Consider the following 17,291-nt stretch of genomic DNA (forward strand, 5'->3'; position numbering starts at 1 on the left):
TAGTCTAAACTGCAGAAGCCTTATTATGCTCTTTCCTGAACTAGGGGCATAGAATGATGTCAGAATAAGAATTAGATATAGCCAAGACAAAAGAGCCTATGTGGGTTAGCTCCACATCTAAATATATGGCAAGAGCAAAAAGAAAAATCATATTCAAAGGTAATAAAGGAATACCAAAGATACTATGTACATAGTCTCAGTGTATAGGTTCTAGAGAGTGGGCACTCACTTTAACAGTGCTTTGTGACATGCATGCTTACTTTAAAAAGAAATCAGGGACATCTAGTAATGCTATGGAAAACATTATAATAAAGTAAGGTGCCATCCAACTTTAAAATGTAAGTACTCTCAAAGACCTAAAATTCAAAAGACAACAAATAATTGACCCAGAAATGATAACGAGATGGGTATGGTGGAATTTAGTCTATGATTCTTAGCAGAATAATGACGCTCTACAGGTTACTGCCAAAGGAACATGAAGACAAATTTCTCACTGATTAGTAGCAGCTGATGTAATTAGCTCACACAATGTAATCTCTACACAAATTTCCTCACATACATAGAGCAAATCAGAACTGTGAAGAGGCCTTAGTAGAACAACAGAAATTGAAGGAACAAGACAGTTCAGTGGACAATACTGTGACAAGTGGTATCTACCTGTACTAACCCTCTCCCAGAACCTTAGCTCCTCTGTGGCTTCCTTCTTTCCTGTTTGACTCATGCCTCATCCTTTCAACCACCTCTTAAGGACACACAGTGACTTAAGAACATTTCCTTCCAAGTTGCAACTCTATAATCAACTACAGGATAGTTCAGATGAAATAAATGTTGTTTTTCTATTTGTGGCCTTTGATTCTGTGTGTGTGTGGGGGTACTGGGGATGGAACCCAGGAACCTCTACCCCTGTGCTACACCCCTGACCTGTTTTATATTTTATTTGGAAACAAGGTCTCACTAAGTTGCTGAGAGCCTCACTAAGTAGCTGAGGCTGGCTTCGAACCTGTGAAATCCTCTTGTCTCAGCCTCCCAAGTGCTGGGATTACAAGCATGTGCCACCACACCTGGCTTCAGCCTTTGATTTTTTTTCTTCCAAACTCAGCAGGTCTATGGTCCTTAGTAGAAAAAAGGTTACCCTTCTTTTATATAGAAGACTTTGTTAATTTAGATAGAAGGAATTAACTAATCATTATTTAGTAATTATACTTTTTAGCATAAAGGAAATTCAGATTGTTATATCTCTAACGAACTTAAAACTTCTCCTTTGAAAATACTACTGAGGGAGAACCCTAAAGAGAAATTTCTATGGACTCTAGCAAAAACAAAGTCATACAGTCATGGAGTGAAGCTGTATGTAAACTATGGACTTTGGGGGATGTGTCAATGAAAAACCAATTTTAATAAATATACCAATTCTACCAATGAGGGGAGAATGTTAACATGGGGAAAGCAATGCATGTGTGGGATTATGGGATAAGTGGGAAATCCCTGTATTTCCCACTCAAATTTCCTATGAATCTAAAACTGCTCTAAAAAAAACTTAACCTTATATTCTCTCCTGGTGAAACTGCTTAAAAAAAAAAACTTAATTTTATAAAACAAAAATCATACTAGACCCACACTTTTAAGACTAGTATAATTATGTTAAAAACTCATTTATAATTACATAATTGTAATTCAGCATATATTTAACGATTAGGAATAACTATACATCCAGCCAGGTGCAGTGGTACATTCCTATAATCTCAGTACTTGGGAGGCTATGGAAAAGTGAAGGTTTGAGGCCAGCAGAGAGTAACTTAGACCCTGTTTCAAAATAAAATTAAAATAGAGCTTGGGGATGTAGCTCAGAGTTAGAATGCCCTTAGTATAATCTCCAGTTTGTACCCCCCCTCCTTCTGTCTCCCCCCCCCTCTATATATATAAAACCAAGCAACAAGCAAACAAACTAAATAACCCAAAACAAAAATAAAACAACAAAAACCTAAACCAGAAACCATATATCCCAATGATAAGTGTCACAGATGGTCACATTTCAATGACAGAACCCTTCTCTGGTCCTCAACTCTTGCCATCTCTCTTATTAGCCTCTTCCCAAGATCCTTAAATAAGTCTTTAATTTTGGCCTTCTGTGACAGTCTAGAAATTTTCAGAAAGTCAAACTACTACTTAGAGATATAAAGCTTTATGTCTCTATTTCTCAGCTTTGGTTTGTTTAAAACTCATACCCTTAGCCGGGCATGGTGGCATACACTTGTAATCCCAGCATTTGGGAGGCTGAGACCAGACTCTGATCATGGTTTGCGGACAGCCTCAGCTACTTAGTGAGTCCCTCCACAACTCAATAAGACCCTGTTTCAAAATAAAGAATAAAAAATAGGGCAGGGAGTGTAGCTTGGAGGTTGAATGTCCCTGGGTTCCATCCCCAGAACCTCAAACAAACAAACAAACAAACAAACAAACAAACAACTCATACCTTCTGTTTATGAGAAAAACTCATATAAACTCCTTGTTTTTATCATATGAAATTTTGAAATAAACTATATGTTGACAAGAAATAAATTAAAGCAAGAGTAGAACGTTATTAGATGTTTTCTAAAACTCTGCCCAGTGCCTTTGAAACTTAAATGCTTTCCCTGAGTAGGATTGAGATTCATGATTTAGGTAAGTTTTTTATTTGCTGGCTCAAGAAGCTTAGTAAGTCTGGAACACTGATCTTCAAATTCTTATTTATTTATTTATTTATTGCAGCACTGGGGATGGACTCAGGTGCATTAGCCTTTCCCCAAGATCCTTCTACCTCTGAGCTACACAGCAAGCCCTATTTTTTGGTCTTTAATTTGAAACAGTCTCACTAAGTTGCAGAGGGCCAAGTAGCTAAGGCTGGCTGTGGACCCAGATCCTCCGGTCTCAGCCTCCCAAATGCTGAGATTACAAGTGTGCGCCACCACACCCAGCTCTTCTAATTCTTTTGATCTGCAAATTTCCCTTACATATAAGAAAATAACACAGGCATATATAATCCTTACTTCTACACTTTGTGTTACTGCTAGGTTTGAAAAAGGGAACTCACAATTCACAATATGGAGATAAAATAAGAGTGCATTTTAAGGCTGTGCTTACAAAATAAAAGTCATTTTTGCCGAGCGTGGTGGCGCATGCTTGTAATCCCTGCTCTTGGAAGGCTCAGACAGGAGGATAGCACAGGTTCCAAGCCAGCCTCAGCTACTTAGTGAGGCTCTCAGCAACTTAGCGAGACCCTGTTTCCAAATAAAATATAAAATAGGTCTGGGAGTATATCCTGGTGGTAGAAAGCTTCTGGGTTCCACCCCCAGTACCACCAATAAATAAATAAATAAATAGTCATTTTTCATTTTCACCTACCAGTTATACAAGTTATTGATGAAATTTGTCTAGTTTGTTTTTACTTGCTGGCACTGTTATTGAATGCTGATTGAAGATGTTACAATTTCATCGTTGATAAAGAAGTTTAACACCTACTAAACTTCTTATAGGACTTCTGAAGTTTCCAAAATTCTTTCTCTGAAGTTTTTAAAAGCATATATACTTGAGTTTTTAGACAAGCGAAACTTACATTTTGTAAGTAAGTTTCTTAAATCTTCAGCCAGGCATGGTGGCACATGCCTATAATCATGGTACTTGGGAGGCTGAGACAGGAGGATGGCAGATTCAAGGATAGCCTCAGCAAGTAGTGAGACTCCCATCAGCCTAGCAGACCCTGTTTCTAAATAAAATAACAGGGCTGGGGTATAGCTCAGAGGTAGAATGCCCTAGGACTCAACCCCCAATTCTCCTTCCCACACAATTGCTATATCCATAGTATAAGTTACTTTAAAATGCCATTACTCGTCTCATTCATGGTTAGAATACCACTTCCAGCTGAGTGTGGTGGTACTCGCTTGTAATCCCAGTACATGGCAGGCTGAGACAGGAGGATCACAGGTCCATGGCCAGCCTACACAACTTAGTGAGTCCCTGTTTCAAAATAAGATTAAAATAGGGCCAGGCATGGTGGCGCACACTTGTAATCTCAGCATCTGGGAGGCCGAGACAGGACGATTATGGTTACTAATATTCTCTCCTCTGGAGGTTTGAGAGGTAATTTCTCTCCTTGTCTAATCACCTCTTCTGATGTAAATTATTTCCTAATAATATTAATCACTGTTAACCTGCTGAAGTGATAATTAAAGTTTGGTATATTCTTTTGGCCCTTTAAATAAGTAGATTTATGTTTCTACTTGTAAAAGCTAGGCTTCAAGATGTCCAACTGCTCTTTTACAAATACATTTTTTTTTTTTTTTTTGTGGTACTGGGGTTCCTGGAAACCCGTCTACGTCAGGGCTACACTCCCAGACCTATTTTATACTTTTTATTTATTTGGAAACAGGGTCTCCTAAGCCAGCATGGCTGGCTGGCTTCGAACCTGCACGATCCTCCTGTCTCCGCCTCCCAAGAGCGGGAATTACAAGCGTGCACCACCACGCCCGGCTACAAATACATTTTAAAATATAAACCTAGCTAAAAAATAGGTTCATAAAAAGATATATACTTCTATGTAGGTAATGACAATATAAACCCAGGGTCAAATTATTTTGCCCCCAAATAAATATTAAGAATATTATCAACAATTAAATATCACTTATTATAACCAAAACTGTAATCTTTATAAACTTGGCAGTTCTAATTTTATTAATTTTCTAAATACAAAGATTTTATTCTTTATGTAAAAGAGAGAAAGTAAAGGTTGACAGGCTCAGGGTCATCTGACTTAAAAATATCCACACTGGGCCTGGAATCTAGGTCTACTGATCATCAGGTCCAGTTCTTTCCACTATCAAGAGGAAGATATGGGCGGGGAATAAGTAATGGGACAATATGGAAAATGGTAAGGTAGCATTTAATGAAATAACTAAGGGTACTACTCAGCCATGATGATTCAATAGAAATATCAACTATTAGGTCTTTATTTGGATTATCTCCTACTTGTTAAAAAAGTGCATTTCCAAGTATCTTAAGGGAAAATCATACAACTTTATTTGAAAACATTATCCCACCCTCCCCACACCCACAGTTAAGTAATGTGTTGAAGCAAACCAAAAGCACAAAGATAGTTTCAAGAAAGCAGAGGAGAAAATAGTGGCTATGGGAAAGTATAGAATGGCTGGCAAAATCCAGTATGTCCTTTGGTGACATTAACAGAACGCTTCCAGGACAAACAGAGCATCTCTCCCTTCTACACATACCAATCAATTCTGGCTATCATATTCAAGGCAATCACATTCTCACCTAGAAAAAAACAACCAAGATGGTGAAGAGGAATCAAAATAAAAGGCTGAAGAAAAATAGGAAGTTTGTTGAGTCTAAAAATTTTCTTATAAATAGGAAGGGTGTGGAGATAGATGAGGAAACAGTCTCACAGAAAAGGAATTAGACTTGTTAATCTAGTTTCTGAGGATAGAAGTGGAACCACCAAGTGAAAAATTTACAAAGATATACTTTGGCTCACCAGAGGAAAAAATTTGTTAGCAATGACCTCTAAGTGTAAATCAGGAGAAAGACCTTCCTTTCTCTCTAAGTGTTCATGTAATGCTGGACTACAATTTGAAGGGGAAATGTTATAAAAAGTAAAAGACAAAGGGCTGGGTAGGTTAACAAGTTTGGCGTAGACCCCTCTAAGGCTTTTACTCGTACCTTGAAATTCCATGTTTATAGAAAAGGACAAAGACATAAAGAATAATTTCTCACCTTCCTTTCTAATAATAGTTTTCTTCAAATCTAGGACCTAGGACTCACCTGTGTTCCGGAGAAAAGTCTTTTTAAGTCCTTACAGGAAGACTGTGAAGCAAAAAATATGAAATGGGAGGCTGGGGTTATGGCCTACTTGAATGCACGTTCAGTCTTTTTTTTCCCCCTCTCTTTCAATAAGCTCAAATGCAAGTATTTTTCTTGGTAAACAGAGTATTCCCCTTCAGAGGTCTAGGGTATCTTTGGATTCAAACCAAAGGAACAAACTCTTCAAAGTATAAGATAACATACGTAGTATAATCAATAACCCTTAAGAAGTACTTTCTGAACATATCATTTCAAAGTTATATATTCTAATAGAAAGCTCTAACTATAGCCAATATTACAAATGTATTATGTGACATCTAAGTCCAAATAATGTATCAGGTAGTTATTAATTTTTAGTCTAGGTTTTTATCCACCCAAATGCAGGGTTAGAAAGTAAATGCAAAGTTACCATTTTGAAACTTAATATTCCTTACTGAGTATATCAACTCTACAGTCTCTCCCAAACATTTCCATTTTATTCCATGTACTTATTTCTTTGCCCAATCAATTATTTTTCTTCTGTAGTTTAAGAAGTCATATTCTTTATGTCTCTTTTTGTGTATATATGTTCCTATATATAAGGTGACTATACAGACGCAACATATTCCTTTACCATAAACTAGATGTGTACTTATTTTCATAACTAATGAAAAGGAGACAGAAATGGCTATAAACAACAGTTATAAAAGTATACTCAGAATTTTTTATACACATACCTGAACTGTTTGGACTTGTGGAGACTGAATAACTGATGGTTGGGCCGCCTGAATAACTCCATGAACTTGAACTGTTTGCCCATTGGGCAGCTGTACTAAAGTTACGGTGGGAGCAGATGATGTTGCGTGAGCTGCTGGCATAGATACCTACGGTGTTGAACATGGAAAAAATTACCATGCAGGTAACTCCTTGGGACTAGTCAAGCTCAATATGAAGTTAACGTTTTAGAAGCAAAAACATGACCTTTCTTCTAGGTAAGTATTTTATTGATGTGAAAGAAACCAGTAATTAAATTTAATGTTTCTAAAAAAAAAAAAAACCCAAAAAAACCCAAACAACCATTTCAAGTCCCCCCAATGACAAGTTATTAATGTAATATAAAAATATGTAATATATCTGTACATTAAATATCACTTTATTTGTATGGTGCTTTACACTGCATATCCAATGTACCACTTTGTCCTTTGGAAAAACTGAAGACTGGGTATTAAGGATAAGTATTGTTATTAAGTAACAACTGCTTTAAAAGACTGATTTACCCAAGGTCAACAGATATGCTGGCTTTCAAGAAACATAAGCTTTCAGAACATTATGTGTTAAATAAGCTATGCTACAAAATCCTAATTGCTCTCCAATTTGGGCTTAACTGATTTACTATCTAGAACAAACATGTATTATAATATACAACTTATTTTTCTCTTTTCAACTAACCACAAGCATATTCTTTTATTAATAAGAAAGTATTAATGGGCATAATTTTGATTCTTCCCCTCCTCAAAAGTCACCAAACTGGTATTATCTGATATTTCAAGAACTTGTCTTCACTTTGAATGAATAAAGGTCCCAACCTGAAAGAATATAAAAGAAACCAATTTTCTCCTGAGGCACAAATAGGGAAAACTTAATGAGTCAATATCCAAGTTAAAAAGACATCTAAAATCACACATGTCTATTAGATGGTATTATTCCTATGTTCCAACATATTCAGGGTAGAAATTTTATTTGCTCAATTGGTAAACAATTACTGGAACCCATGTGCTAGTACTTCAGTTGAGAGTGTGTGCCTAAGTCTGAATTGAGACAACAAAAATTAAAAAGATATGAGTCTCTGACCTCAAAAAACTACTGGCATGTATGTAAAGGTATGGTGAAGACACTAGTAGGTACAATTCAGTGGAGTAATGAGGTTTGCTAAGAGAAAAAACAGACATGTCTAGTAGAACTACCCAACCAAACAGGAGTGAAGGCTACCAGGGAGAGTATGGATTTGAAAGAATATAAATTAGACATGCTACTATTAGACTTGTAGTAGGGAAAGGCCCCAAATTTCAGGCAGAGTAGTACAGACAAAAAGCAATGAGTAACAGCATGACCTACACATGGTAGAGTTATGGATAAGCAGCAGTTCAATACTTCTGGAGTATAACACATGAAGTCAGGAGAGAAGCTAACTGAGCTAGTCCTAAAAACCCCAGTATATGTCACATTAAAGGGTTTGTATTTATACTGGGGAAACCACTTATGGACTTTTGAATTCCTGAGTATCATGGTGAAATTTGCAGTTAAGAGAGAGAACAGTGGTAGCATGACAGATGTGTATCTGAGGGGGAGAAAAAACTGGAGGTGGAGAATCCAAATCATAAAGTCTATTTAATAGTTAAAATGAAATGATGAAGGCCAGAAATGATTATGGTGATGGTAGAGATGGAAATGATCCAAATGAAAATTTGGAGGTAGAACAAGTATGAAAGGGTAAGAGAAGAATCAAATATGACCCACACGATTTATATGAGAGGGAATTGAGGAATTGAAATGCTCTTCTAATATTTAAAACAATTGTTGCTGGATGCGGTGGCGAATGCTTGTAATCCCCGCGCTTGGGAGGCTGAGACAGGAGGATCGCGCAGGTTTGAAGACAACCTTAGCTGGTTTAAAAAGACCGTTTCCAAATAAAATATAAAATAGGTGTGGGAGTGTAGCCCAGAGGTAGAAGGCCCCTGGGTTCCATCCCCAGTATCACACACACACAAAAAAGCAGTTGTTATGCCCTCTGCCATGAGTCCTTTAGGGTAAACATAAATAAATAATCCCTTTTCTTTTTTCTTGTGCTACTGGGGATGAAGCCCAGGGGCATTCTACCTCTGAGCTCCACCTCCAGCCCTATTTTTTATTCTTTATTTTGAAACAGGGTCTCATTGAGTTGCAAAGGGCCTCACTAAGTAGCTGAGGCTGGCTGCAAACCACAATCCTCCTGTCTCAGCCTCCCAAATGTTGGGATTAAAAGCATGTGCCCCACTCCTGGCTTGAATAAATCCCCTTTCTTTCTGTGTGTGTCTTTTTTTTTTTTTCCCCCTGTATTGGAGATGGAACCCAGGGGCATTCTACCTCTGAGCTACACCCCCAGCCCTATTTATTTCCTTTATTTTGAAACAGGGTCTCACTGAGTTGTAAAGGGCCTTACTAAGTAGCTGAGGCTGTCCGAGAACCCTCATCCACCTATCTTGACCTCCTATCTTGATCGTTCTTCATAATGATGCCTCTCATTTTAAGTTTATAAAATACAAATACATATGTACAAAATTCAAATCCATTATGTTTCTACCACCTAGAGCTAATCATTTAGTATTTCTGCCACAAATTGTCTAGATATTTTTTAAAGAATTATAAGAAAATTTAATTTTTACAATACATTATCATAGTTACATTTTTTCCATACTATTAGTAACCTTTAATGGATTTTTGTTTGTGGTACTGGAGATGGAAGGAACCCATAGGGGCTTTCTACCTCCAGGCTAAACTCCCAGACCTGTTTTATATTTTATTTGGAAACAGGGTCTCACTAAGTTGCTGAGAGCCTCCCTAAGTAGCTGAAGCTGGCTTTGAACCTGCATGATCCTCCTGTCTCAGCCTCCCAAGTACTGGGATCACAAGCGTGTGCCACCATGCCTGGCTATCTTAAATGGTTTTAAAAGCCACATAATAGAAAAAGTATATAACTCTTTGATAAACTCCTTATTGTTACTTATGTTTTAAAATTTGCCTATTACAAGAAAGCAGTAAGAATCATTTTTAATCTAACTTCTACTTAAAGCCTTACTATAAAAATTTATAATCTTTTTTTTTATTGGGGGGTCCTGAGGTCAGAACACAGGGCCTCCTACAAACTAGGCAAGTGCTCTACCACTAAGCTCCATCTCCACCATTCCTTAGAGAGACTGGGTCTAAGTACCAAGGCTGGCCATGAACTTGTTATACTTCTGTTTAAGCAAGCCTCTTGGCTAACTTGAATTACAGGTATGTGCCACCAAATTTACATATTCTCGTAGTTGTAACCTAAGGTTTTTTTTCCCTCTATTTTAAGTTCTAAAAATAAAGTAAGGTATCTTATTGCTTTAGAGTGACTTTTTCCCCCTTAATCATATAGGTTGCATGTACCATTCACGACCAAATTACAACTGACTTGGATTACATTCATTATATGTTAAAAGTAAAAAAAAAAACCTCTTAAGTGGGAATAAAAACTGAAAATACATAAATGCAGATACTCAAATATGATCATGTCACTCCATTTTAAGTTAGTGTTAGAGGCCTGCCTGATAATAAAACATGTGGATAAACTTTACTCACTCTGGAATATCCAATTAAATCTCACAAAACTGAGTTCATTTTATAGGATATTGACACAAAGTATAGGAGACTGGGAATGTAGAGTTAAAAGTAACAACGTTTTAAGAAATAAAGTTTAAAGTTAAAAGTAATTGAGGTTTAAAGCCGGGCATGGTGGCCCATGCTTGTAATCCCAGTACTTGGAAGGCTGAGACAAGAGGAAGGCTGAGACAAGAGGATTGCCAAATTTACTGCCCGACTCAGCTACTTACTGAGGCCCTTTGCAACTTAGTGAAACCCTGTTTCAAAAATAAAGAATAAGCTGGGTGTGGTGGCATGTCAAATGCTTGTAATCCCAGCATTTGGGAGGCTGAGACAGGAAAATCCTGGTTCATTGACAGCCTCAACTACTTAGTAGGCTCTTTGCAACTCAGGGACTGAGTTTGAGACCCTGTTTCAAAATAAAGACTAAAAAATAGGGCTGGGAGTGTAGCTCGAAGGTAGAATCCTCCTGGATTCCATCCCCAGTACACACACACACACACACACACACACACACACACACACACACAGAATAAAAACTAGGGCTGGGGGTGTAGCTTGGAAGTGGAATGCCCCTGGGTTCCATCCTCAGTTCTGCAAAAATAAATAAATAAAACATACATACATACATACATACATACATATATAAATATATAAAAGAAGTATAGAGTTTTAGAGGCTGGAGGGCAGAAGCATAAATGGTAATGAATTGAGACCTCAGATGACCAACTCATGAACTTGAAATGAAGAAAGCCTCAACTGCAGCACAAAACCCACAAGCCCTCAGGTACTTTAGCACCCTAGAAAGTAAGAGTAAAAATAGGCTGAAAATAAAGAAGGCTGGTTGAAGGATTTCAGGGAAGCAACTGGATCCCTTTCCCATTAGCAATGGCAAAATAATCTTACTTTGAAAGAAAAACACAAATTTATTCTCTGGATAAAGGGTTTCTTTACTGCCTAACATCAGGCATTGCTGAAGGTAGCTACTAAGTCCTACCTTTCTCTTAATGGATCCCAGGCTTCTAGGGAATGAGGACTCTGGGGCATGTGATCAATGCCAAGAAGACCTGGGCAATCACCCTACCACAATCACCCTACAGTGAAGATCATGGCTTTAAAGATTGTAGGCCCCAAATACATTCACAAACCTTCCAATACAGCTTCTTAGTCCCCTAATTTCATTCCAGGGCATTAGGCATGCTAAGCACATGTCCTACTGCTAAGCTACATCTCACCTCCTCCACTGTTTTCCCCCACCCAGCTTTAAACCTAGCAGATAACTACAAAGTATCAAACACTTGTAGACAGTTTCTAATACAAAAGATGGAGATCAAAGTAAATGAAGGTAGGAGCTATATGAAGGAAAATCTACTTCAGGAGAAAAAAATTTGAAACAACAAAAAATTAATATTCTCAAAGATAAAATATTGCCTTCATGAAATATGAGGCTAGTACAAAACACAAAAGAACTATCAGCAAATGGGGAACTCCTGAAAATATAATAGCAGAAATAAAATTTGGGTTGTAATATACTGAGGAAAACTCTCAGAAAAAAGAGTTAAAAGCTGGAAAACAGAAAAAAGCAAAAAATTGAGAAAAATAATGGTAAAGAATAATAAAGATCCTAGAGAGAAATAAGAAGAGAGGAGGAAAAAAATCACCAACTAAATTTAAATAAGTTGGGTTACACACTTATAATCCTAGTACTTGGACATGGGAGGATAGCAGGTTTGAGGACAGCCTCAGCAAATAGTGAGACTCTCAACCTAACAAGACCTTATTTCAAAATAAAAATAAAAAAATTGGGCTGGGGGGTGTAGCTTGGAGGTAAAATGCTTCTGGGTTCAATCCTCATTACTATTAATAATAATAATAATAATAATAATAATAATAATAATAATAATAAAACAACAACAACAATTTAAAAGAGTTTCCTAGAAAAAAATACATGAATTCTCACTATACAAGGGCCCACTGAATTAACAAAGGATAAGAACTGATCCAATTTATCAATGGCCACTCTAATGAAATTTTGAAGTACTCTCATCAAAGACGTTTCATAAGATATGAGATAAGAAATGAATGAACTTAAGTATTTACAAATAACCTGTGAATCAATGCCTTCTTTTTCTTTTTCTTTTTTTTTTTTTTGCGGGTCTGGGGATGGAACCCAGGGGCATTTGACCTCCGGGCTACACCCCCTGCCCTATTTTTTATTCTTTATTTTGAAACTGGGTCTCACTGAGTTGCAGAGGGCCTCACTAAGTAGCTGAGGCTGTCCGCGAACCGCGATCCTCCAGGTCTCAGCCTCCCGAATGCTGGGATTACAAGCGTGCGCCACCACGCCTGGCTCTCAATGCTTTCAAAAAAAAAATTTTTAAGTTTTTTCATTCACAAAGAAATTTTTGCCCAGTTAAAACCATCTTTCTTGAGATACTGGTTACTACATGCTCTACTGGATCACACATATCCCACAAGAAAGAAAAATACAATCAGTAGGGTGAAAAGAATTCCCAGGAAGGCAGTGTATAGCACTCAGAGGACAACCAGGCCAGAGTAGTGTGTTTGAAAAGACAGATAATATGCAAACTGTTATTACCAAGATGCCTGAGGGCATTATATCATCCATTTACTAAAGGCAGATTCTCACCTGTACTTGGTACCTTGACCCTATATTAAGTCCTGCCTCATCAGAGTACATCCACTTTTATCTCCAAATATATTTGGTTTTATTCCTAAGGTTGGAGGTGAGCCTGGTGATCTCAGAAGAAACCAGGGAGTAGCCCACTCCTTCTTACTGTATTCTGCTAGAGTTCCAGTATCTGGCCCACATTTTAGTTCAGCAAGATATCCACAACCTCTGCCCCAATTGTGGTAAGGCCTCTATTTTCTAAGACAAATTCATGCTCTGTGACTTCTCTAGGAACTTTTAAATTCTTGGGTGAAACTAAAGCTAGACATCCCAGGGTTTCTGCCGGGACTATCTTTTCCTGGGAGCCATCATCTTCCCCCATTCCTTCCCTTCCCAGGAATCACCATCTTAAAAATAAGTAAAATCACCTTTGTACCTAGGTTTTTATTTCCTACTTGGTTTGTATATTAACCTCCTTTCTCACTCATATCCAGGTAGAATTGCAAATAAAATATTTAAGGAAATGCCAGGTGTGGTGGCACACACCTGTAATCCCAGTGCTTGGGAGGCTGAGACAAGAGGATCACACAGGTTCTAAGCCAGCCTCAGCTACTTAGTGAGGCTCTCAGCAACTTAGTGAGACCCTGTTTTCAAATAAAGTATAAAATAGGTCTGGGAGCACAGCCTGGAGGTAGAAAAGCCCTGGATTTCACACCTAGTACCACACTACCTGACAACAAAAACTAAGTACAAGAGCTGGGCGTGGTGCCACACGCTTGTAATCTCAGCATTGGGGAGGCTGAGACTGGAGAATAGTTTGCTGACAGCCTCAGCTACTTAGTGAGGCCCTCTGTAACTTAGAGAGACCCTGTTTCAAAATACAGAATAAGCCGGGCGTGGTGGCACACACCTGTAATCCCCACGTTTGGGAGGCTGAAACAGGAGGATCATACAGGTTCGAAGCCAGCCTCAGCTAGTTAGTGAGGCTCTCACCAACTTAGTGAGACCCTGTTTCCAAATAAAGTATAAAATAGGTCTGGGAGTATAGCCTGGAGGTGGAAAGCTCCTGGGTTCCACCCCCAGTATCACCAAAACATAAACAAACCCCCCCCCCAAAAAAAAATAGGGCAGGGGTTGTAGCTCAGAGGTCAAATGCTCCTGGGTTGTTCCAGACCCAGACCCACCAAAAAAAAAAAAAAAAAAAGAGTAAGCACAAGAGAATATATCCTTAAAGACAGAAAAAAAAAAAAAAAAAAAAAAAGAAGGAATTATATTTAAAATACACAGGAAGCCAGGTGTGGTAGCACAGGCTTGTAATCCCAGTGCTTGGGAGGAGGAGACAGGAGAATCGCGCAGGTCCAAAGTCAGCCTCGCTGGCTTAAGAGACCCTGTTTCCAAATAAAAATATAAAATAGGTCTGGGAGTGTAGCCCGGAGGTAGAAGGGCTTCCAGGAACCCCAGTACCACCAACAAAATAAAACAAGCCACAGGAAACAAAAACTACTGCCATTTAAAAAATTTACTTTTGTGCCTTTTTTTTGGGTTTATCCTGTATTCTAAGTTAAGCACATATAAACTTAGGATTTCATTTTATCTGCACCTCTCTGCTCCCAGGCAAACTTGTGTGATATAGAAAAAAAAAAAAGCAGTTGTCATAGTGAAGGTTTTTTCCCCTTCTTCCAAAGAGCTAATTCATTTATATTTTAGTTAAAAATGTCATTATTTCTGGATCATGTCACTACAAATAATACATTAGTGTTTAATGATATACTTTACTGTTATGTTACTGAATATTACCATTTCTAAATATAGGCTAATACTAAGTGAAGAGGAATTGTGATATTCTAAGAATGTCTCTGCTCATTCTATGTATATCTCTGCAATGAAAATTGAATTATCTTGGAAACATTCCTCCTGGAAGAGACACACCTTAGAACCTCTCCATGTATTTTATACCTGGGCTAATGTGGCAATCTGTGGCTGGGCTTGAACTGTCATTTGTTGGTTTTCAGCTTCTGTTACAGCTGCATCTCCACTCTGCTGGTTCTCTGCTCCAGATTCCATGGTCATTTAGTTACCTACAATAATATGGAAGAGTGTTACAAGCACTACAGTGCTTTGTGCTTTCGTGACTCTAAAGGCAAATTTCAATTATACATATGTATATGTTGGTGGTTAGATTAACAAATGCACTTTAGAAACCTAGTTAAAATATAATGTAGTTGAATTATTAGCAACCTGTCCAAATTCACTAAGGTGTAAAAGTTCTTGCCCCTTCAAAAAAGAAAAATCAATCTTTTTCCCTTGACTGTTTCTTCTGAATGGGAAATTACTCTATGTAGAAATAAGGGATTCCTCTCTTTCATGAATCTCTCTCTATTAATAAGAGTAGATATGACAGGGGAAAAAAAGTAATTTAAAAAAACTGTATCAATGTAGTACAGAGGGAAGAGAACAGAAAAAAGCTAATGACAGAGCCTATGAAATACTGACCTCATGATACCACTTCTAAAGATATTTTCTACTGTAAGAGGGAAGAAGCAGAAAAACTATAAGCTACTTCCACAGATTACCAGTTATAGGACAAAACCAATGTCTTAATAGCCCAATTTGTAGAATATCAAAGTAGAAAGGGAAAATAATAACCAGTGAGCCAAAGTAAAGGACCCAAACACTAAGTTATGTTCTGACTCTTCATCCATGTATTATATGCAACATTATACTATGCACATACACAGAAATAAAATCGTAATGTTTAGTTGTAAAATTCTGAATAGATTAATCAAGACCGGTCTTTCTTTCTTTTTGGACCTTATTTTGCTAAAAGCTCAGATTATCTAAGGGTAAACTGGTACTGCATGGCAAAAGTGGTGGACAATAATTCCTCACAGTAGTAGTTGTAGTAGTGACATGGAGGTTAGAGAAACTGATAACTGGGGAAGCAATCTGCCTAAAAGATTTAAGATAAAAGGGATGTTTCTACTGTACCACTGTTATCATTCAGTGCCCACTATACTATCCAACAAAAATGAATGTATTGAGGAACTACCTAGTCATTCCACAAATAACACAAAAACCCCAATGCTTTTCCAAAATATAATACATTTATTTTATAACTGAAATGAATACTCACAATTGTCACCAATTCTTGTGATTATATATCACATTATATTACATACTTATACATCTTAGTATCATTCAGAGTTTTATAGAGTTTAACAGGTGACAGTTTAAAATATAAAGAATCTCTGTATAAATGAATATAAACAGATTAGAAAATCAGAATACACAAGACACAAATGACAAAGGCAAAGATAACAGACTTGACTACATTGTTATTTAAAGTATCCATAAAGCTCCCAAGACAAGTGCAGTGGGAGAAATATTTGCCACAAGTAATCAACACAATAAAATCCAATACAAAAACTACTCGTCAATTAAAAAATCCCATTATTGACTAGTTCAAGGGCATTCATTGTAAAAATTTTTAACACCAAATAAAAAACCCCCCAAAATGGAAACAAGCATCCATTACTAGGACCATTAAAAAAATTACAGCGGTAAAAAGAATAAAATCTATAATATTCTGACACACTATAAAAAGACATCATTTATATCAATGGAAAAAAAGCAAGTAAAACATGGTTGTAAGGCTAAGGTATGGGAAAAACACTTAATTTTAAGTGGTAGTTCTGTTGAAGAGAGTTTGTAGAACTTTACAGGTCAGTATTTTTCAAATTCTTTATATATTCTAGGATTTCAGTATTGAGGTTTTTTTTCCCTTCCTGTGAATATGAATTCAGGATTACTTGTACAATTTTAAAACTTTAATAATATTAGGAGTCATGAAGTCATACATAACATTTTTTAAACCATACATCAAAATACACTTCAATCATGATTTTGACAACCACTGACAAAATTTTCTCAAGTCCCTGATACTTTTTATCTGAACAGCTTTTCTACATATCCAAATAGTAAAAAGAAACCCATTTTTTAATAATTATCAAATCACTTGTTATCATAACTGACAATTCACTGCATTATAAATCTTAAAAAAACACAAATGTAACAGATGACATAAAAAACAGTTCATGTATACTAAAACTTATCTATACTTTTGGTCTGAAAGAAAATAGCATAGGAAAGCAAAATACTTTATTTCTATAACAACAAAATAAAATGAATTTGTTTGACAGTATTGACTAAATAAGAGTAGACATTTACAAAAATCTTCCCTAAATGATTGTTTTAGCCAGAATAAAAACAAATATAAATTTATCATCATATTAACTTTTTTTTTTCCTGGTACTGGGGATGGAACCCTGAGGCTCTTCTACTTCTGGGCTATACTCTCAGACCTATTTTATATTTTATTTTGAAACAGGGTCTCACTAAGTTGCTGAGAACCTCACTAAGTAACTGAGGCTGGCTTCGAACCTGT

General features: G+C 36.9%; 1 protein-coding gene across 2 annotated transcripts in view; it reads right to left on the bottom strand.

Moving 5' to 3' along the window:
- The window catches only part of CREB1 (cAMP responsive element binding protein 1), a gene marked incomplete at both ends in the record, with an annotated part of 55,703 nt that extends 40,786 nt beyond the window's left edge, over positions 1-14,917 (bottom strand). Inside the window, 3 exons of one of the 2 annotated variants that reach the window (XM_080689072.1) lie at positions 5,812-5,853; positions 6,567-6,713; positions 14,804-14,917. In XM_080689072.1, the coding sequence (XP_080545198.1) occupies positions 5,812-5,853; positions 6,567-6,713; positions 14,804-14,917 (303 nt within the window). The remainder of the gene's footprint in view (positions 1-5,811; positions 5,854-6,566; positions 6,714-14,803) is intronic. The other variant, XM_080689073.1, reaches the window with a different exon arrangement.
- Between the last annotated feature and the right edge of the window lie 2,374 nt (positions 14,918-17,291).

Source organism: Muscardinus avellanarius (genome assembly GCF_963383645.1).
Source record: "Muscardinus avellanarius genome assembly, chromosome: 2".
NCBI classification, from domain to species: Eukaryota; Metazoa; Chordata; class Mammalia; order Rodentia; family Gliridae; genus Muscardinus; species Muscardinus avellanarius.